The 23079-nt window shown below is 46.9% G+C and overlaps 1 protein-coding gene across 1 annotated transcript in view; it reads left to right on the forward strand.

The window, feature by feature from the left end:
- The window catches only part of ap2b1 (adaptor related protein complex 2 subunit beta 1), a 73455-nt gene that overhangs the window by 40524 nt on the left and 9852 nt on the right, over positions 1-23079 (forward strand). Inside the window, exons 18-21 of the mRNA XM_084449315.1 lie at positions 163-292; positions 15160-15244; positions 15460-15546; positions 20869-21023. Of these exons, the coding sequence (XP_084305441.1) occupies positions 163-292; positions 15160-15244; positions 15460-15546; positions 20869-21023 (457 nt within the window). The remainder of the gene's footprint in view (positions 1-162; positions 293-15159; positions 15245-15459; positions 15547-20868; positions 21024-23079) is intronic.

The raw sequence follows: 23079 nt of genomic DNA on the forward strand, positions 1-23079 counted from the left end.
TAACACCCTTGGCTACTCATCAACTAACCACAGATGATGTGTGATCAAGACATAATAGTGTGCAGTGAAATGTATATTTTGTATAGAAAGGTATCTGGACAGCCATACTGTTGAGTAGGCATAGAAACGTATGTGCTCATATGTGTGTTCCTGTGTGTTTAGTTTCGGAGTGATCCCTACCACGCCCCTAGCCATTCACACTCCACTGATGCCCAGCCAGACTATCGAAGTCTCCCTGCCTCTCAACACCATAGGCCCCGTCATGAAGATGGACCCACTCAACAACCTCCAGGTACTCACCAATCCTACCAGCTATGTTCAAGTTAGTCTTGCCATACCAGACGATCTGAGATCTCAGAACATCCGGAGAGTTCTACTTTGAAATAGTTGCTAGAACATTGGTGAGAACGGACAGTAACAAGACTACGCCTACTGCTTTGGATTGGTTCAAACCTGAACAAAGCTACGCCCTAAAGACTTTGGATTGGTTCAAACCTGAACAAGCCTACACTGGGAAGAGTTTTTTATACCTCTCAAATAGCTTCCACCCACTTTAAGTGACAAAATCTGAATGAAAGTCTCTAGTTGAGCGAAGCGTTAAGAGACTGACTTACGATACGATTGTAAGTCAGTGTGTGTCAGTGTGAGTCTACGTACATTCTGGAAGCTTCTGTTACAGTAGGGCTGTATATCATCTTGGATTTCGCGATACGATACGCATCACGATACACAGGTCACGATTCGATACGTATCACGATACAGAGGTCACGATACAATACGATACGATACGTATTGCGATACACACATCATTTACTGAAAGATTTTAAGTGTTCAAGACTGAACTGAATGGCTCAAATGCACTATATAGATAACTCAAACTCAATGACTGGACAGAGAGCTAGCTAATAAATATTTTACATTTGATATCCATGCTTTTTAAACTGTCAACATTGTAGTATTTATGGTTTTTATTTTATTTATATGTAGGCTTTTTTAACTTAATATTGTAGAATATGCTTTTTAAACTGGATTTAAAAATTTTAATTTAATTTAATTTAATTTTACAGCGCTGTATCGATACTCCAGGCTGAAAGATCGATACAGTATCGCGAGACTACGTACCGCGATGCATCGTTGTATCGATACAATCCTACAGCCCTATGTTACAGCCTCTGTTTATTCAACGCTCCTGTAGCATCTAAGCATCCAAGACGGGAGACTGCTTTCACCAGAGTCTCTTCACAATCAAGACAGACATCACCGTCTTCAGACTGCTTCTCAAGGAGCATCGTGGGAATGTTCTACTCTCCCTTGTTCAATCAAGAATAACGTTCAAGCACAGCCCAGTTGAAGGATTCAGCCCACTCCAAAACCACATGCACGCACACATACACGCGCACACACACACAAGCATGTGATTGGTTTGAGCTAAGGCGTTCCATCACTGGACAGCAACCAGCAGGAAAATTGACTCCAGCCTTCACTGCCCCCACACAAACTGTTCGTACACTCACTTAGGCCGCTATCTTTGCTTCAAGAGCTCCACACGGCCCCATTAAAAAGACGCTTGACCTTAATAAATAAATATATTTTTAAACTACAGTCAGTCAAGAACGCATAATATAGTTCTGTAGAGGCACACATAAAAAATACAATTTCAGATTCCAAGACTTTCTTCTGTCTAGTGAATCCAAAAGCTGCTTTCATATTACTTCCAGTCTCCCAAATCCCAGTGTTCAGTGGCCCAGGAGAGATGGGACTATTGAACCAGAGCAGCTGAATGGGGCTCCACACCTGAGCAGCCTTTATGTGTCCTTATCTCAGGCAGAAGCACATTACCGCCTAAAATAGTCATTGACACAACAACTGTAGTATTTTGGAAACGTGTGGCATTCTTTTGTTGCTTGCTCATAGCCCTTGGTTTGAAGTGTGGGGCTGAAAAGTTTGGAGGGCTATGTAGCCTACGTAGGCTTACCCCTACGCTTGACACCCTCGAGCATTGGGACGACCCTACCACTAAACGTGAACGCGCAAAACGAAGTGTTAGGGGCAAGGGGTAGGGCCAAGGGGTGAATTGGGATTCAGCCTAATATGACCTCAATTCATGAGTTTAGCTTAACCCAACCCAGCTTAACGTTAGCCTAACCTAATTTAGCAAAACCTGACTTGTGTAAACTATGACCTATCTCCTGCAGTAGCAGCAGCTGTAGGGGTTGTAGTGGCACTGCAGTAGTAGTACTGGTTACTGGTTATAGTTACTGTTTTTTTGCTTGCGTCTGGGTTAGGGTTAGGGTAAGGTGATGGAGGCAGGTAGGCTGCAGGGTTAGGGTTAGGGTTAGGGTTAGGGTAGGGTTAGGGTTAGGCTAGGGTGATAGAGGCAGGTAGGCTGCAGGCCGTGGCTGGTAGCAGTGATGTGAGGTCGGGTGCAGGACTGAAGACAGGGTTAGGGTAGGGTGATGGAGGCAGGTAGGCTGCAGGGTTAGGGTTAGGGTAGGGTGATAGGGTTAGGGTTAGGGTAGGGTGATGGAGGCAGGTAGGCTGCAGGGTTAGGGTAGGGTGATGGAGGCAGGTAGGCTGCAGGGTTAGGGTAGGGTTAGGGTTAGGGTAGGGTGATGGAGGCAGGTAGGCTGCAGGGTTAGGGTAGGGTTAGGGTAGGGTTAGGGTTAGGGTAGGGTTAGGGTAAGGGTAGGGTTAGGGTAGGGTTAGGGTTAGGGTAGGGTGATAGAGGCAGGTAGGCTGCAGGGTTAGGGTAGGGTTAGGGTAGGGTTAGGGTAGGGTGATGGAGGCAGGTAGGCTGCAGGGTTAGGGTTAGGGTTAGGGTAGGGTTAGGGTAGGGTGATGGAGGCAGGTAGGCTGCAGGGTTAGGGTAGGGTTAGGGTAGGGTGATGGAGGCAGGTAGGCTGCAGGGTTAGGGTAGGGTTAGGGTTAGGGTTAGGGTAGGGTTAGGGTTAGGTTAGGGTTAGGGTAGGGTGATAGAGGCAGGTAGGCTGCAGGGTTAGGGTTAGGGTAGGGTGATAGAGGCAGGTAGGCTGCAGGGTTAGGGTTAGGGTAGGGTAGGGTGATAGAGGCAGGTAGGCTGCAGGGTTAGGGTTAGGGTAGGGTTAGGGTTAGGGTAGGGTTAGGGTTAGGGTAGGGTAGGGTGATGGAGGCAGGTAGGCTGCAGGGTTAGGGTTAGGGTAGGGTTAGGGTTAGGGTAAGGTGATAGAGGCAGGTAGGCTGCAGGGTTAGGGTTAGGGTAGGGTTAGGGTTAGGGTAGGGTGATAGAGGCAGGTAGGCTGCAGGGTTAGGGTTAGGGTAGGGTAGGGTGATAGAGGCAGGTAGGCTGCAGGGTTAGGGTTAGGGTAGGGTTAGGGTAAGGTGATAGAGGCAGGTAGGCTGCAGGGTTAGGGTTAGGGTTAGGGTTGGGGTTAGGGTAGGGTGATGGAGGCAGGTAGGCTGCAGGGTTAGGGTAGGGTTAGGGTTAGGGTAGGGTGATAGAGGCAGGTAGGCTGCAGGGTTAGGGTTAGGGTAGGGTTAGGGTTAGGGTAGGGTTAGGGGTAGGGTAGGGTGATGGAGGCAGGTAGGCTGCAGGGTTAGGGTTAGGGTAGGGTTAGGGTAGGGTTAGGGTTAGGGTAGGGTAGGGTGATGGAGGCAGGTAGGCTGCAGGGTTAGGGTTAGGGTAGGGTTAGGGTTAGGGTAGGGGTAGGGTAGGGTAAGGTGATGGAGGCAGGTAGGCTGCAGGGTTAGGGTAGGGTGATGGAGGCAGGTAGGCTGCAGGGTTAGGGTAGGGTTAGGGTTAGGGTAGGGTTAGGGTTAGGCTAGGGTGATAGAGGCAGGTAGGCTGCAGGCCGTGGCTGGTAGCAGTGATGTGAGGTGGGGTGCAGGACTGAAGACAGGTCTGGTCATCCTCGTGAAGGATGACTGGGATGTCTACAACGTCCCTGTGAAGTTAGTAAATATCCAGTGTCGGAGCTGCAACAGGCACGCCACTTTAAGGATTGGAACTGAGCTGACTTCAAACGACTTATTAGTCCGTTTACATGATGAACATACTTTGACTAGCCTTATTTGGTATTCCTTGCTTGAAGCCTACATCATTTCGGTTGGTGATCATCTGATAATTTGCTTTCCATTCTCTCAACTAATTTATGTCAGTGGTATTTAACTGCCCCCAGTACTCATGAGGACGTTCGCTTATAATAAAGAGAATCCTGATTGTTTTTTAATCATGGCCCTGCCCACACACATCATCACCATCACAAAGACATACATACACAGGGACATTTACAATACTGTGGTTTCACCATCCTACCACCTCAGCAGTGTGTGTGAGAGAGAGAGAGCACATGAGACCACCTCAGCAGTGTGTGTGTGTGTGTGTGTGAGAGAGAGAGCACATGAGTCCCCCTCAGCAGTGTGTGTGTGTGTGTGTGTGTGTGTGTGTGTGTGTGTGTGTGTGAGAGAGAGCACATGAGACCCCCTCAGCAGTGTGTGTGTGTGTGTGTGTGTGTGAGAGAGAGAGCACATGAGACCCCCTCAGCAGTGTGTGTGTGTGTGTGTGTGTGTGTGTGTGTGTGTGAGTGTGTGAGAGAGAGCACATGAGACCACCTCAGCAGTGTGTGTGTGTGTGTGTGTGTGTGTGTGAGAGAGAGCACATGAGACCACCTCAGCAGTGTGTGTGTGTGTGTGTGTGTGTGTGTGAGAGAGAGCACATGAGACCACCTCAGCAGTGTGTGTGTGTGTGTGTGTGTGTGTGTGTGTGTGTGTGTGTGTGTGTGTGTGTGTGTGAGAGAGCACATGAGACCACCTCAGCAGTGTGTGTGTGTGTGTGTGTGTGTGTGAGAGAGAGAGCACATGAGACCACCTCAGCAGTGTGTGTGTGTGTGTGTGTGTGTGTGTGTGTGTGTGTGTGTGTGTGTGTGTGAGAGAGCACATGAGACCACCTCAGCAGTGTGTGTGTGTGTGTGTGTGTGTGTGAGAGAGAGAGCACATGAGACCACCTCAGCAGTGTGTGTGTGTGTGTGAGAGAGAGAGAGCACATGAGACCACCTCAGCAGTGTGTGTGTGTGTGTGAGAGAGAGAGCACATGAGACCACCTCAGCAGTGTGTGTGTGTGTGTGTGTGTGTGTGTGTGTGTGTGTGAGAGAGCACATGAGACCACCTCAGCAGTGTGTGTGTGTGTGTGAGAGAGAGAGCACATGAGACCACCTCAGCAGTGTGTGTGTGTGTGTGTGAGAGAGAGCACATGAGACCACCTCAGCAGTGTGTGTGTGTGTGTGAGAGAGAGAGCACATGAGACCACCTCAGCAGTGTGTGTGTGTGTGTGTGTGTGAGAGAGAGCACATGAGACCACCTCAGCAGTGTGTGTGTGTGTGTGTGTGTGTGTGTGTGTGTGTGTGAGAGAGCACATGAGACCACCTCAGCAGTGTGTGTGTGTGTGTGTGTGTGAGAGAGAGCACATGAGACCACCTCAGCAGTGTGTGTGTGTGTGTGTGTGTGTGTGTGTGTGTGAGAGAGCACATGAGACCACCTCAGCAGTGTGTGTGTGTGTGTGTGTGTGTGTGTGTGTGTGTGTGTGTGTGTGTGTGTGTGTGAGAGAGCACATGAGACCACCTCAGCAGTGTGTGTGTGTGTGTGTGTGTGTGTGTGTGTGTGTGTGAGAGAGCACATGAGACCACCTCAGCAGTGTGTGTGTGTGTGTGTGTGTGTGTGTGTGTGAGAGAGAGAGCACATGAGACCACCTCAGCAGTGTGTGTGTGTGTGTGTGTGTGTGAGAGAGAGAGCACATGAGACCCCCTCAGCAGTGTGTGTGTGTGTGTGAGAGAGAGAGAGCACATGAGACCCCCTCAGCAGTGTGTGTGTGTGTGTGAGAGAGAGAGCACATGAGACCACCTCAGCAGTGTGTGTGTGTGTGAGAGAGAGAGCACATGAGACCCCCTCAGCAGTGTGTGTGTGTGTGTGTGTGTGTGTGTGTGTGTGTGTGTGTGTGTGTGTGTGTGTGTGTGAGAGAGCACATGAGACCACCTCAGCAGTGTGTGTGTGTGTGTGTGAGAGAGCACATGAGACCACCTCAGCAGTGTGTGTGTGTGTGTGTGTGTGTGTGTGTGTGTGTGTGAGAGAGCACATGAGACCACCTCAGCAGTGTGTGTGTGTGTGTGTGTGTGTGTGTGTGAGAGAGAGCACATGAGACCACCTCAGCAGTGTGTGTGTGTGTGTCTGTGTGTGTGTGTGTGTGTGTGTGTGTGTGTGTGTGTGAGAGAGCATGAGTGCCCGTCCCAGCTGCCATCTAATAGAAAAAAAATCAGTTCTGCCAGCTGTGACACAAACCCAACTGATATTTTCTGTAAAAAAGTACGGCCTGTCGTTTTCATTATGATCCAATCTGGAAATATGGAGAAAAGCTTGACACACTGGGGAAAGATACGACTATATCCAAGATCTTATGTCTATAAACAAGAACAAAATGTAGGCTACAAAAACATTGTAATGTCATCAATAAGGCAGACTGAGGCGTAGCTTAAAACTCAGAAGGGTCTGGTTTAATGAATCACCCAGCGGCACGATTCACTAACCCTGTCGTTTCCACTCTGTGGATTTCTACAGTAGGCCTAACAGAACAATAGGAAAAACAGAATTAGGGCCAAAGTTTCTATTTACAGCCACGGAAAGCAAGCAAGGCTGAACCAAGCGATGTGTGCTTTATCTATCCTCTCCAGTAGTGCCAGGGACTAGTGGTGGGAGGGGTTCACCGGTCATCTGGTTAACCGGATTGGAGAGCCTTCAAATGTCTTACCGGTTACAAAAAATCACTAACCTGTATTCGTTTTTTTTCGTTTTTTTAGATTAAATTAATCTGTGGAGTCCGTTTCTATGGACGTAATGCAAGTGATGAGGTGATCGCGTTCAGCCGTTCTTCTTCGTTCGTTATAATAATGCTGTTTTATTTCGTCGGAGCATCACTACTGATCCATAGCCAGGACTGGGATGTCCTCAGTGGAGGTCCCAAGTCAGCCTTCTAGTCATTCAGCCAGCCTGTCAGTAGATGTGCTCTACTTGTATAGATTTGTTCATACACTAGTATTCCAGCACAGGTTATGTTCTTGAATGCTTCTGGTGACTAGCAGTTCTCTTAGCAACCTAATTTAATCCCTATCACTGTTTTCAGATCCACATAGAGGAAACATATGGCTGAGAGAGGAGTGTGGAGGAAAATCAACAGTACCACACACACACACACTTGCATAACCAACCAAGCAAGTTCTACCTTTCTATACCACAAATATAAGTTTGAGAACCTAGTATACATACAGACGGCCAAAGGGGGTTCTAATGTACTGACCTCCCGGCACAGGCCTGACCCTGCTGGCAAGCTGCCTTGGGCCTAGCCAAGGAACAAGCGTTTCAGCTTCCGCTCACCTGTATGCAGCTTATACCATGCTGACTGGCCTGGACTAGTCACCACATCCACAGTCTAGCCAAGTTAGAGAAACCCTTGTGCATTTGACAAAACAAGTGTCATACAATTAAGGTTATCATTTGTGCATCATGTGTGCTGTAAGTGTAAAGACAAGATACAGATCATTTTCTCCAGGTTTTATTGAATAGCTTGTAGACCACACTGAAACACTGGGCTGACAGTTCAGTTGTACAAGGCGGACCTGGGAGACCATTCAGGACACCTTGTTTGGGTCGAGGCTCTGCTTAGTCTACTGGCCCAGGTGAACCATCAAACTGGATGTATTGACGCTGAGAATGGAGACACACACACATGACACAGCTGGCCGACACTTCCTGCACTCTAAGAGGTTAGGGTTAGGGCTAGACTGAATGTAGTTTTGCATAAAATAATACATATTTATTTTTAAATGGATGGAAAGATGCTGCCCAGGGGCAGACAATGAAAGATAGAGATGGACAGACAGACATGTAGACAGATAGGTTAAAAATTAGAACAGTTAGTGTTGTGATCAGACGGTACAACCAAAATGTCACCTCAGTGTAGTGATGCAGACAGAGTTATGAACAGCTGCTCCTTGATTAGAAGGAGGTTGTCATCTGCCCTCTGAAACATTCAGGACCAGGGCCGTACGCAGGAGTTTTGTAATACCGAGGTCATTTAGTTGTGGTGCTTCAATCTGGTGCACTTTGAGAGCAAAATGAAGAGGCTAGATCTATAAAGAACAACACACATCATACTGGATTAATATCATCTTTAACTGAGAGCAGTGGAGGTCATCCAGAGAGGACACAACTTAAGTGAATGTTGATGAGAACACACCATCTATTAGAAACATGAGACTAGCTCCTCCTGTCACCTCTCTCCCAGCCTGGCCTCCTCCACTCTGATGTCCATGTTGGTCTCCTCCTGTCACCTCTCTTCCACTGTGGTGTCCATGTTGGTCTCCTCCCGTCACCTCTCTTCCACTGTGGTGTCCATGTTGGTCTCCTCCTGTCACCTCTCTTCCACTGTGGTGTCCATGTTGGTCTCCTCCTGTCACCTCTCCTCCACTGTGGTGTCCATTTTCATCTCCTGTCCACAAATTAACAAAACATAAACATAAGCTATAAACACCCCCACCCATCCATCCATCCATCCATCCATCCACATTATTTTTTTTAACTTGCCAGGATCTAATTAATGTAGTGTCTCTTTGGCTAACATCAGGTATCTCACCTCTCATCTCTATGTCCTCTCCTCCTGTCCCCTCTCTTCCACTCTCTTGTACCTCTTGGTTTCCTGTCAACCAATTCTATATTTTAACAGAACATAATCATGCATACTGTGTATATTTATACACACTCACATACCTGTCTATTTGTTTATCTATATACAGACATACAATTTATCCCGTCAATGTGCTTTTCCCATCATGTTAAGTAAAGAGTAGGCAGTGTACCACCATCATCACCTCTTTCTTTTTGATCTTGTCCTCAACAGTTCGCTTTCCAAAGCTGAGCTTTGTTTGATGAAATCTTTTCATCTTCTCCCTCGCTCTTTCTCCCTCTCTCTCTCTCTCTCTGTCAGTGAAGAAAGCAAACACGGTCAACTCTTATGTGAATAACGGCCTCTGCTATAGTTGCAATGGAAAAGAGGAGACTTCATTTCAACATGAATTTCAACCATTTACACGTCATTGACAATTTATCAGTCACAGACATGCAACGTGGCAGCTGTTGACTTCAGGGTGATTTGCACTGTTCCTGAAGTACTGTCTCTTTGCACAAGCTCCACTACTTCCTGAAATTCTACAGGCATTTTTATTTCCTGTCCTGTACTATTGGATGGAAGTGATTAATCAGGTGTGCCGCACACCTGATTAATAACTTCCATCCAATGTATAGGACAGGAAATAAGGATGCCTGTAGAATTTCAGGAAGTAGTGGAGCTTGTGCAAAGAGTCTATTGCTTGGCAACACCAAACGCCCAGTGTTTACATGAGAAAATAAATATGATAGATGTCTTTGTAGAAGCACTGCTCTGTTTGTGCATGTGCGCAGGTACACCGCTTTGCTAATGTTAACGTGGGTCAAGAATAGCCTACACCTAGCTAGCCACGTTGTGACGGCTAGGATGTATACACTAACTTAGCTATTTAGCTAAGGTTAGGCATCTCAACATCTTCGTCTACATTCTTAAATGTGAGCATTTAGGCGCTGTCAATGTTCAAATTAATGTTAAAATAACTGTGCATTGTTATGCACTTGTGTCAATCTCCCTTACCTCGAAAGACGTCAAATCTGTTCGCTTGATCGTCCTCCTCTGCAGCTGTCACGTATTAATGACAAATTAGCTTTGCGTCTCACACCCCTTCTCCTAAGAGAAAGGCGATTCGCCAAATAAAAAGTGATTGACAATCGTTTCAGGCGAAATTATTGACAAGACGATTGTCAGCCTCTGATTGGCCAAAGTAAAAATTGATTGATGGTTGACCCGCACCCTCGTAGTCTCCGGGCCCTTACCCTTCTCCATTATTATCATTGATAGTGGGAATTTCTATAAGTGCACCTCTCATGCTTTTTGCAAAGTTGCCTGTATCAAAACCAGTTCTGAACGCATTCCTCTTCTGTCGGCCTGGCTACCAGAATGTCATCGACATATTGTAAAATACTGGTCTCATCTGTAGTCTCAAAATCAGCTAGATCATTAGCGAGAGCCATATTGTAAATGGTCAGGCTGTTTGTAAACCCCTGAGTCATTCTAGTCCAGGTAGAGGTTTTGTTGTTAAAATTGAAGGTGAACCAGTACTGACTGTTGGGATGCACTGGTATGGAGAAGAACGCATTCAACAAATCAATTACGCTAAACCATTTAGCTGTAGGTTTAATACCACTGAGTATGGTATATGGATCTGGCACGATCGGAGCGATTTTCTTTTAAATCTTCAACGAATCTCCATTCAACAGGTTCCCCTGGGCCGCAAATGTTCTTAACAGGGAATATAGGAGTTGGCTCTGTGCTACCCTCCGGGAGTCAGACTATCACTCCTCTCTCTAACAACGCATCAAACACTGGCCTTATGCCATCTAAAGCCTCTTGCTTGACTCTATTGTTTCACACAAGGCCTATAATCAGTCTTGGGTGAAACTACCACCAGTGATGCTGATGAAACCAGACCTACATCGTACTTCCCCGTATCCCGTAACTCGTCTGGTAAGGTCTCTAACGCCAGATGCCCTGAGAGAAAACACCCCCCCCAGGCTTCCCTTGATCTCTCACTCGTGGCGAGAACCACCTCTCTACCTGCATGAACCTTTGCTCTGTATGTCACCCTGTAGGTGGGGGCTCTATCACCCGCCTGATCAAACCTCTCAATTCCTTCCTCCCCCCCACTGATGCCACATATTGTCTGGAATCTCTGTAATTCCTTGACCCAAGGACCTAGATCACGCCACTGGTCTGTCTGGCCATTTGCCAGAGATACATGTGGAAAAGACCCTTTGACCTGAAACAAATCATGTTTCCCAGACCCGACAGCCGTCGGTCTGAGAGTATGCACATTTGAACCACTGAGTGATGTTGGGAACACAACAGACACAGCACATCTATGACCTGTCCAAAACATTCTGTGTAACCCTATCACTTCACCCTCTGACTGCACTAACTTAACATGTCTTGTCATAACAGGGGTCACGGCCTTTGTGCATGTGAGCAATGCAACAAAGCTCGCGTTCTGTCATGAAATCAGCGTGTTTGTGTGTGCGTGCACGAGCTTTGTCTAACATATCCCTGCTCACACGGGATATGGAATCAGAGCGGAGCAACTATTGATACACATGCAGTGGTTCATTTCTGTCATATTGTACAAATGTACTATGCTGTCTGAGTGGAACAAATTCCCAAACGACACATCAAATCCCGCCGCAACAAATTCACTGGGCAGTACTGTGACAACAATACACTACGTTTAATTGCTGGTAATCCAGGTTTCTCACTTCTTGGCGGAGCCATGTGTTGATCTCTTGTACTCCCAACAATTTCCTGAAATCTCCCAATAATTTGGGGAATTTTAAGCCCCCATTTTAACCACTGCATGTGCCGCCCATCTAGTAAAAAGTTAACCTGTGTTCCCTCTATGAGTACAGATATGACAGGTAAAACTTCAGACTTTGAATTATACTTAACATTATGTTCCCTCAAGCATGTGTGTGTGTTTCTAAGCGATTGATCTTGGCCTGTCAGTGTGTAAATATCCTCATCTAGTAGTCGTCACTCACCCGCTCCTTGCTCCCTAGCGGCTTGTCCCCCTTGCCCCCCAGCGGCTAGTCCCCCTTGCCCCCAGCGGCTTGTCCCCCTTGCCCCCAGCGGCTTGTCCCCCTTGCCCCCCAGCGGCTTGTCCCCCTTGCCCCCCAGCGGCTTGTCCCCCTTGCCCCCAGCGGCTTGTCCCCCTTGCCCCCCAGCGGCTTGTCCCCCTTGCCCCCCAGCGGCTTGTCCTCCTTGCCCCCCAGCGGCTTGTCCCCCTGCCCCGACCATCAGTCTGCTGTCCTGCTGTCTCCCTTGGCCACGGTTCTGTCCATCACCCCGGCCTTCTCCCCTCCATTTGTAAAACGCAGTGTAGTTTTGACTTAGCGTTCGGGTATTCATTCTTCCAGTGTCCAATTTTTCCACAAATTGCAGAATTCTGCGCCTCCCAGACGGTTTCCCATTTACTCTATTCCGGTCGCCCTGCTGGCCCTTTGTCTCTTGGCTCTGACCACAGGGTTCATCACGGTCAATATTGCTTCATTCCATCATCCAAAAACCCTGCCAGTTCTCATGACCATGCCACCGGCTGCCTCTCCATCGTCCCACAAATTCCCCAGAGCACTTTCTTCAAAGCTCGGTGCAGAAGAGATTAGGTCAGCACTCTGGTCGGAGACCGGTATACTCCCCCCCCCCCCGGCCCCCTGTAGTTGAGCCTGGAGAGACCCGACCAGCCATCGGTTTATACGGCGGCGGCTGGGGCATGACTGGAGCAGGAGCAGATGTAGAGACTGGAGCAGGAGCAGATGTAGAGACTGGAGCAGGAGCAGATGTAGAGACTGGAGCAGGAGCGGATGTAGAGACTGGAGCAGGAGCAGATGTAGAGACTGGAGCAGGAGCAGATGTAGAGACTGGAGCAGGAGCGGATGTAGAGACTGGAGCAGGAGCAGATGTAGAGACTGGAGCAGGAGCGGATGTAGAGACTGGAGCAGGAGCAGGAGCAGATGTAGAGACTGGAGCAGGAGCAGATGTAGAGACTGGAGCAGGAGCAGATGTAGAGACTGGAGCAGGAGCGGATGTAGAGACTGGAGCAGGAGCGGATGTAGAGGCTGGAGCAGGAGTGGATGTAGAGGCTGGAGCAGGAGCGGATGTAGAGACTGGAGCAGGAGCAGATGTAGATACTGGAGCAGGAGCAGATGTAGAGACTGGAGCAGGAGCAGATGTAGAGACTGGAGCAGGAGCAGATGTAGAGACTGGAGCAGGAGCAGATGTAGAGACTGGAGCAGGAGCGGATGTAGAGGCTGGAGCAGGAGCGGATGTAGAGGCTGGAGCAGGAGCAGATGTAGAGACTGGAGCAGGAGCGGACGTAGAGACTGGAGCAGGAGCGGATGTAGAGGCTGGAGCAGGAGCGGATGTAGAGACTGGAGCAGGAGCGGACGTAGAGACTGGAGCAGGAGCGGATGTAGAGGCTGGTGTCGAGGTGGTTGTAGAGGCTGGAGCAGGAGCGGATGTAGAGGCTGGTGTCGAGGCGGTTGTAGAGGCTGGTGTCGATGCTCCCCTTGATGGAGGCCCGTTGGCGGATCGCCCACTGGTTCTCTGTGGACCCGGAGGCTGTGGTGGTGGTGGTTGGTAGGCATGGACAAGCGGGATCGGTCGCGTAGGTCGGGGCAGGTTGGGGAGACAAGGAAACACGGAAACTGCCTTCCACAGTGTGTTGTCCTGACTATTTTTATTCTGTCTACTCTCACGCAAGTTAGCTTCTGCTACCCACTTCCCATAAGCCTCCCAATTAATATTATGTTTCACCTTTTCCATTCTTTTGTCATTCTTTCCTCAATCTCTGACAATAACCCTAGAGTTCCCTCCAGGGGAAAACCATAGCGTTCCCATTATTTGTGCTGTTGTATTACTTCCACTCTCTAATGTTTCCTCATATATTTATTATGACGATCTAATTTCTCCTTCTCCCTTGCTGTTTGTTTTTGACTCATATTGGGACCTTTTTTTCTTTAAACCTGATAAAACCTTTTTTTTTTCTTTAAACCTGATGAAACTCAATTTTTTTTTACTTTTTTTTACCTTGGATACCTATCGCCCTGATCCTGTTCTTATCAGGGGTCCTATCCCCCAGTGTCGTTACCTTGAACACGGAGAACTGAGTTCCCTGATCCTGTTCTTATCAGGGGTCCTATCCCCCAGTGTCGTTACCTTGTACACGGAGAACTGAGTTCCCTGATCCTGTTCTTATCAGGGGTCCTATCCCCCAGTGTCGTTACCTCGTACACAGAGAACTGAGTTCCCTGATCCTGTTCTTATCAGGGGTCCTATTCCTCAGCCTGCTTACCTCGTACACAGAGAACTGAGTTTTTTCTTTTTCCCCCAACCTTAGGCTTACCCCATGCACCATTCAAAAGTATGATTGTCTGTTGAAATGAAATGGTTCTAACCCCGAGAATTTGTTTTAGTTCTTTTTGAATTCCATTCCCAGAGGAGGAGGAGGGCACTTGAGTTGTTTGCCCGTCTCTTCAGCCAATTTTTGTTGGTAAGGTTTGGAGATTACTTGAATTTAGCAAGTAAGGTGATCAGTCCAACGAAGTCAGTTGTCCCCCTGCCTCCTGCTGGAAGGAATCCCACTTCTGACACCAATTTGTTGTAGAATTTCTCGTTCAATATGGGTTAAGAAGCAAAACCGTTCATCAGAGTTGCCAGAATTTATTCATCCAATAATTGATACAAACACTCGAGGGTGGCTTCTAGTCAAGCAACCTGCAGCAAGGCTGGTCAGTTGAGAGAGCGCCCAAAACAATCTGTTTGCATAAACTTTCAGTAGGCTATACGTTTACAGTGTACTACAAAACTTTCAGTGTTACAAAAAGCCCCCAATGTACTACAAAAACATTTGTCACCAGGAGCTACAATCAAGTTCAAAGAGGGGGGGGGGACTTTATCAAGGCCCAGCGGGGGCTGTGTACCACACTCCCCCAGCCTCGTGGAGTAAATAAAAACAACAACTAGAAATGGTGCTCAAAGAGCTCAGCCCTCCCGTCCCTGAATGCATGTTGTGGTGCTGTGCTCCAAAGTTGAATGGATTCTAAGTTGGCATATGCTACACCTCTCCACTGAGTTTCATGAAAATCGATGTGGTAGTTTTTGCGTAATCGTGGTCCAAAAAATGAATGGTTTTGAATGACTGGCCGTGTTTGGCAGGCTCATGGACCATCCCCCGTTATTCGTATCTGTTCCAAAATGTAATGGGTTTTAAAGTGGCCCATGCTACACCCTTCCACCGACGTTTGTGAAAATCTGTGCAGTAGTTTTTGCGTAATTCTTCTGACAAGACTCAACCAGATTAACTCAACAGTCAACATGCATAAAGCCTCTCTCAACCAAATTAACCCTTTCTATAAACACATGACAAGTTAAAGAACACAACTTTACAGGCCGATCACTGACACACTCACACGATGTTACCTGTTGTAATGTTGATATGTGGTCCACAGGTGGCTGTGAAGAACAACATTGATGTCTTCTACTTCAGCGGCCTTATCCCCCTCAACATCTTCTTTGTGGAGGATGGCAAAATGGGTAAGTGTATTTGTGTGTGTGTGTGTGTGTGTGTGTGTGTGTGTGTGTGGACGTCACAAAATGCAGACAGCTCATTATAACCCCATTATAATCATACTGTAGCATAATTTCAGATAGTTTGGGGTTATTGTTTCTACTTAAATGATAATGAGCTCCTCATAGCTGGTTGCAGGCGTTGGTGTTGCTCATTATCCTCCCCTGTCTGTCTGCTGCAGAGCGCCAGGTTTTCCTGGCCACCTGGAAAGACATCCCTAATGAGAACGAGCTGCAGTACCAGATCAAGGAGTGCCACCTAAACGCAGGTACTGTAGGCCTGTCTAACTATGGCTTCAGGGTTGGGCTGGAACGGAATAGATTCATTGGCATTATATATTTTAAATATAAAATAAAGGAATGCAGGAACATTATGACTCTCCAAAGGAACCCAGGAGACGCGAGGGAGACGCGTGGTAGACACGTGGTAGACGCGTGGTAGACGCGTACACATGGGTAAAAGCAAGTATATCTCGGGCTTTACACTGTTACACACGTCATACTACTTCATATTAGAGATGTAACGGTATGAAAATGTCATGTGACGATTATAGTGACCAAACTTATCACAGTTATCAGCGTTATCGCGGTATTTTAAAATATGTTAAACATTTTCTAAAACTACCGATACACACGCTGAAATTATTTCACAAAGATTTATATTGAACACCACATATCATTAGCAGCACTATGCACTTTTTGTTTGCATTAACATTAAACTAATGCGTCATGGAAACTGATGCTAACTTTGGTTGATGCTGGACAGTGTTTACAGTGAGTTTTTCCGCGCAGAAATAAACAAACACTGTTTTAATGATAATTTTATCGCAATACATTTAATTTTATTTTAGCGCGGTTTACCATTATACCGGTTATCGTTACATCCCTACTTCATACTGTAACATGGTTGTTTTTACTGTATGCAAGTGATAGAGTCCCAAGCAACCGATGTCCCCTAACCCACCCCTCAGCAGTCTACAGGAAGACTGGCTGACCATGATAACAAAACCAGTTTGAACATTTCTTGCCGCATACACACACGCACGCACACACACACACGCTCACAGTCCCTATATTGCCAGGATATATTCCAATACAGCATACTGTAACTAAGCGCTTCTAAGGGTTGGAGGATGTCATGACACACAAGGCCTCACCTTGGCTCTGATAAGAAGCTTTTGAGTGAAGAGAAATGATTTGTGAAAGGATGGAGAAAGGACGAATGAAGGTTTTATGTCGCTCGCCACTGACCAGCTGTTACAGACGAATAAAGTCCTCTCACACGGGCACTAAACTTTCCATTTTCAAGAAAAGGAGAAAATAGGAATTACCCCAAAGGCTGTGGGGGCAGTTGAGTGTGCAGCCCTCTCCTGGGGCTTCATTTATAAACATTGCGTAGAATCCACGTAACTAAGTTAGCTTAGCTAAGTGAGTACTAAAATATACGCACAAAAAATCTCAGATTTATAAAACGCTGCGTATCACAACCCATGTTCACTCAGGCACGCCTACGCCAGCTGCCCTTTATAAATCACAATCAACACTTAACTTGGCGCACGTGAACGCGCGTTCTGATCACACCCCAATTAACGCCCACAATTGCCTATAAATGGTCAGTGATACGCCTATACATATGCAACGACGATGGAGCCGAGTGCAAAAGGCAGAAAGAGAAAGAGACATTTTACCGATGCGAGGTGGAGGTATTGGTCAACGAGGTAGAAACGCCGCAAAAGGATCTTTTCGGAACGATGATTTCACATGTGCTCGACTGATAAGAGCACCTGTTAGGCCTGAGTGGTCCCATTTAGATTATAATGAATTATCTGTCATGCAGGCTATATTGGCATTCGTTTAGTGCGGTAGGCCTTATTAGGTGGCTGCTTATATCCAAACTGATAATCATTATAAGCCTATAGTGTTGTTGCATGGGTAATGGGGTTTGGATCTATATTGCACGTAATCTAATGCTTCATAGGGTGGCCCATGAATAAAATGCCTAACTTATCAACGTATAAACTGGTCAATTTACAATGACATCCATAACAATGCAAACATGTAGGCCTATAGTGACTTAAGGCAAGTATCCCCAATTTGACTGTACGACAGATCTGAGGGTTCTTTGCAGCAGCCAATTTGTGTATTTTCCGGGATATCATGCATTTCACATACTTTCTCAAAACATTCTGTAGGCCTATAGAAGCTGCGTGTTCTAATGGATGTTGCGGGATAGCCAAGCACATATTAGAACATCTGTGCCAAGTACCGGCATATCCAAGGCCCCGTGCGTCATGGCCTACTATAATCCAGCTATATCAGTGTCTGTATCGATGTCTTGTAAATATATGGGGTCCATGGATGAGTTTCATGTGATTCTATAAAGCGTAATTATAGCTACACACATGACGATTCGGCAAATTAATAATCTAACTTGCTCCCTTGTGTTCTTGCAACTTGGAGACGCATCACCTCCATGCGCTGTTTTGCGCACAGCTAATTCTACCAAAGCGGCATGTGAGCATTGGGATGACATGCGTTTTTAGGCCCACATTCCTCGTACGCCTGCTACATGACAATCATAAGACAATATGAGGATATATGATGATGTACAATATAGCCTAATGTAGCCCACAGCTGCCTCAAGTAGGACATTTCCATTCACCGCTCAACATCATTGTAATTGCGGCTTGCCTCAGTAGTCATTCGGGTTTACATAAAAGCCTAATCAAATATAGGCTATAAATACATAAATACATTAACGAATGAATAGGTGGATAATTAAACATACGAATAATTAACTAAATAAATGATTAACTGAATAAATATACTTCAACGCCGAATGCAACATTTGTTTGGTGCGTTATAGGCCTTATAGTTATAGGCCTATGATAAGCCTATAGGCTCGTGTCGTGTTGTGTTATCAACGTAATGTGGCTTTTATTCATAGGCTACTGCCCGTGGTGCTTCTCGGGATAGCCTATAAATGAATAGGCCTACAACATAACATTATATTATGACACAAATGGGTCAATTCACAGACACATCCAAAGCAATGTCGACATTATTTCGTGATTAGGCTACGGTGGCGATTGATTCCGTTTAAACTGTGTGACACATTGGAGGGTTTCTTGCAGCGACCGATGTATTTATTATTCAATATGTCATGTGTTTCGCAGACTTTCCCGAGTTTCATCTCTCTGCCATCGGAGTCGCGTTTTCCCCTTTCTCCAGAAACGTGCTTATCGTAGTTAAAGGAGGGTCGAAGTGTGCGTAGAGTTACGCACACCTTCCGCCAACTTATCGCTCAGCTCGTTTTTTATAAATACCGAAAGTTGCGTAGAAAGATGCTCAGCATGGGTTACGCACGCTTTTGTACTTACGCAACGTTTAGAAATGAGGCCCCAGGTCTTTATCTATGGGGCAGGGAGCACATCCGTCTCATAACATCTTCTCTGGCCGTTTCTGCTCTCATAACGTCCCAGTATCTCACTAATAAAACATTTCACATTATTTCCTGTTATTTTGAAGTGTGTACTTTTTCATCCTTTCATCTGTATGACCTCTGAATTCACAGTTAGCCGCCAGATAAAATACTGTACACACTCAACACCCTCTAGTGAACACTCTACACCCTCTAGTGAACACTCTACACCCTCTAGTGAACACTCTACACCCTCTAGTGAACACTCTACACCCTCTGGTGAACACTCTACACCCTCTGGTGAACACTCTACACCCTCTGGTGAACATGCAATACCCTCTGGTAAAACACTCTACATGCCAATGCTATCAAAGCTGTCAGCTATGAACCAAGAAACACTGCAATTCCCAGTTAATAATTGAAACATGCTGGGAGGGGTAGGAATCCTGGAGTCTTCCCAGCTGGCAGAAATAGAGACCACACATCAGGGAAGTCAGGGAGAACGGCCGGCACTGCGGGAAGATGACCGTAACTCTCTCCAACTGTCAGTCATCCGGACTCTTCTTTTCTAACTCTCTTTATTTGTCCTTCTCTCCATGTCCACGCATGTCTGTCCCAGGATGTCTGTCCCAGGATGTCTGTCCCAGGATGTCTGTCTCAGGATGTCTGTCTCAGGATGTCTGTCCAGGCCTTTAGCCTCACCTCTGCCTCCCTCCCTTCCTCCTTGAAAAGCCTGTCTCAGATACAGCTTCCACTACACGTGCTGCTCTGACTATAGAGTGACTGAATGAGGGTTTGGCCCCGAGCTCAGAGCCTGACTTCCAGCTGGACTAGCCTCAGGGTCAGAGTTCATGCTTTTTGAATTGGTTCAATAGTCAGTAGTGGTGTAGCCCCCCCCCCCCCCCCCCGCCTTCCCTCTCCTTAGAGCTGCGTCAACCTACCTTGAAATCAAATTACATAGTAATGCAGTAGATGCCTTCTCCTATAATGACCTATAAAGATGATCCTATGATGATCGCTTTGTTTGTACGCTGTGTTCTTAAATGACACAAGTTCACAGTCATTGTCAATGTCATGTTAGCTGTGCTATCGTCACACTCGCTTTGAGCAGTGAAGACGGTGTGTTTGAGCTACAAAGCAGAGACCTGGCTCCAGTAGTGTCTTTATGAAGCTAATGTTTATGTACTAGCTGAACTGCCCTGGCTGACAGCTGTTAACAGTCTCATACAAAAACCATTCAGGGTCATTCAAATGCAGATTGGCTGAAATGAACAGTCAGGCCACTGATGTAGGTAATGGGAATTGACTGATTTATCAAGCCGTTTACAGTACGCAGTGAGTCGGATATGACTGAAAGAGCAGTTATGAGCCGGAAGTAATAAGGCTTTTATGCCGGTCTTGAGTCATATTTCAATTGAAATCTGTCTTCCATCTTTAACATCCTGTCTAAATTGTCTCCAGTTTAGATCAGGGCTGCGCCATTAACCATACATTGTGTCTGTAGAAACTGATCTCTTTAAAACCCATTCCTTTTAGACCCCCCCCCCCACACACACACACACACACTCACTCACACTCAATAATCTGCCATTTCGCTGCTATTTGCTGTTAAACTCCCACAGTGTACAGTAGTAATAGCAAACTCCCCTCTGGGCCCTTGAGTTTGTTCACCAGAACAGCCTGCCCTAGCCGTTGTCTTTAGTGAGTTTGTTCACCAGAACAGCCTGCCCTAGCCGTTGTCTTTAGTGAGTTTGTTCACCAGAACAGCCTGCCCTAGCCGTTGTCTTTAGTGAGTTTGTTCACCAGAACAGCCTGCCCTAGCCGTTGTCTTTAGTGAGTTTGTTCACCAGAACAGCCTGCCCTAGCCGTTGTCTTTAGTGAGTTTGTTCACCAGAACAGCCTGCCCTAGCCGTTGTCTTTAGTGAGTTTGTTCACCAGAACAGCCTGCCCTAGCCGTTGTCTTTAGTGAGTTTGTTCACCAGAACAGCCTGCCCTAGCCGTTGTCTTTAGTGAGTTTGTTCACCAGAACAGCCTGCCCTAGCCTTTGTCTTTAGTGAGTTTGTTCACCAGAACAGCCTGCCCTAGCCGTTGTCTTTAGTGAGTTGGCTGTATCTCAGTGGAGAAAGCGTTGTCCTTGTTGTCTGACTCAGTGTTGTACCTGGCCTTGCAGACACTGTGTCGGGGAAGCTGCAGAACAACAACATATACACCATCGCCAAAAGAAACGTGGAGGGTCAGGACATGCTGTACCAGTCCCTGAAGCTCACCAACGGCATCTGGATCCTGGCCGAGCTCCGCATCCAACCTGGCAACCCCAACTACACGGTGAGAGATCCCTATTGTGTTTGGTGGTAGAGCGGTGGTAGAGCGGTGATAGAGCGGTGGTAGAGCAGTGATAGAGAAGTGGTAGAGAAGTGGTAGAGAGGTGGTAGTAGAGCAGTGGTAGAGCAGTGGTAGAGAGGTGGTAGAGCGGTAGTAGAGCAGTGGTAGAGAAGTGATAGAGCGGTGGTAGAGTGGTGGTAGAGTGGTGGTAGAGCGGTGGTAGAACGGTGGTAGAGAAGTGGTAGAGAAGTGGTAGAGAAGTGGTAGAGCGGTAGTAGAGCGGTGGTAGAGAAGTGGTAGAGAGGTGGTAGGAGCAGGGGCAGCTTAGAGAAACCGCTCTTGCACCTGCCGCTGGTTCAAGGACTTAGAAAACACAAAGCGCCAAGCTGCAGCCCCGGCCGCTCTGCTACCTGGCCATGGCTGCTTCATCACAGCTCTCTGCTACCTGGCCATGGCAGCTTCATGGTCAAGGTCAAGGTCAACTTTATTTATAAAGCACGTTTAAAATCAACCGAAGTTGCACCAAAGTGCTGTACAATATATAAAATAAACTAAAACAAAAAACTGAATAAAGTGCACATAATCACAGAACAATAAAAGGACAGGACACAAAACAGGACAGGGGATGTAGGCTATCAGGCCTCAAAAGCCAGTGAAAACAAGTGCGTTTTAAGCTGAGACTTAAAGAGCCCTAGGTTCTGTGCGTGTCTAATGTGTGGAGGGAGGCTGTTCCAGAGCTTTGGGCCAGCCACTGCAAAAGCTCGGTCACCCTTGGTCTTAAGTCTCGATCTAGGGACTATTAAAAGAGTCTCGGAGGAGGACCTCAGGGTTCTAGATGTCGCACGAACTTGAATCAGTTCAGCCAGATAGTGGGGGGCCAAACCATGTAGAGCCTTAAAAATAAACATTAAGATTTTAAAATCAATCCTGAAGCGAACAGGAAGCCAGTGGAGGGAGGCCAGCACCGGTGTGATGTGGTCCCGCTTCTTGGTTCCAGTCAGGAGGCGTGCAGCAGCATTCTGGACCAATTGCAGGCGCCTCAGTGACCGCTGGTCAAGGCCCACATACAAGGCATTACAGTAGTCCAATCTTGAAGAAATAAAAGCATGGATGACTGTCTCCAGGTCCTTAAAAGAGAGGTACGGTTTCACTTTGGATAAGAGCCTAAGCTGGAAAAAAATTGCCTTTAACCACAGAGCCAATTTGTCGCTCAAAATTAAAACCAGTATCAAAAGTGACACCAAGACTTTTAATAAAAGAGCGATTCTTGGCAGCGAGGGGCTGCCAACATGGCTGTCTTTATGACCAAACAAAATAACCTCGGTCTTCCCATCATTCAGACTAAGGAAGTTTAAGTCCATCCAGGTCTTGATGTCATTTAGCGCAGATGTTACAGGCTTAAAGGAATCCTTACAGTTCAATTTCAGGGGGAGGTACAGTTGGACATCGTCAGCATAACAGTGGAAAGACACATTGTGTTTCCGTAGAATGGAACCCAGGGGCAGCATATATAAAGAAAATAATAAAGGGCCTAAGATGGATCCTTGGGGGACACCGCAGGTGAGGGGGGCCACACTAGATGAGAACTCACCCAGCTGGACAGAGAAGCTCCTATCAGTCAGGTAAGACTGTAGGAACATGAGAGCAGCACCTTTAATGCCAGCACACTGTTCAAGGCGGGTAAGAAGGGTCTTGTGGTCCACAGTGTCAAAGGCCGCGGTCAGATCTAGTGTAACCAGGATAGCAGCACACCCAGAGTCGACAGTAAGAATAATATCATTAAAAATCCTTAAGAGAGCCGTTTCAGTGCTATGAGCAATTCTAAAACCAGACTGGAACTTCTCATACACATCATTCATTGCTAAAAAAGAGTGCAACTGAATGGAAACAATCTTTTCCAGTACTTTGGACAAAAAAGGCAGTTTAGAGATGGGCCTAAAATTGGGCCTAAAATTGCTTCATCACAGCTCTCTGCTACCTGGCCATGGCTGCTTCATCACAGCTCTCTGCTACCTGGCCATGGCTGCTTCATCACAGCTCTCTGCTACCTGGCCATGGC

The sequence above is a fragment of the Borostomias antarcticus genome (genome assembly GCF_949987555.1).
Source record: "Borostomias antarcticus genome assembly, chromosome: 15".
Classification (NCBI taxonomy): domain Eukaryota; kingdom Metazoa; phylum Chordata; class Actinopteri; order Stomiiformes; family Stomiidae; genus Borostomias; species Borostomias antarcticus.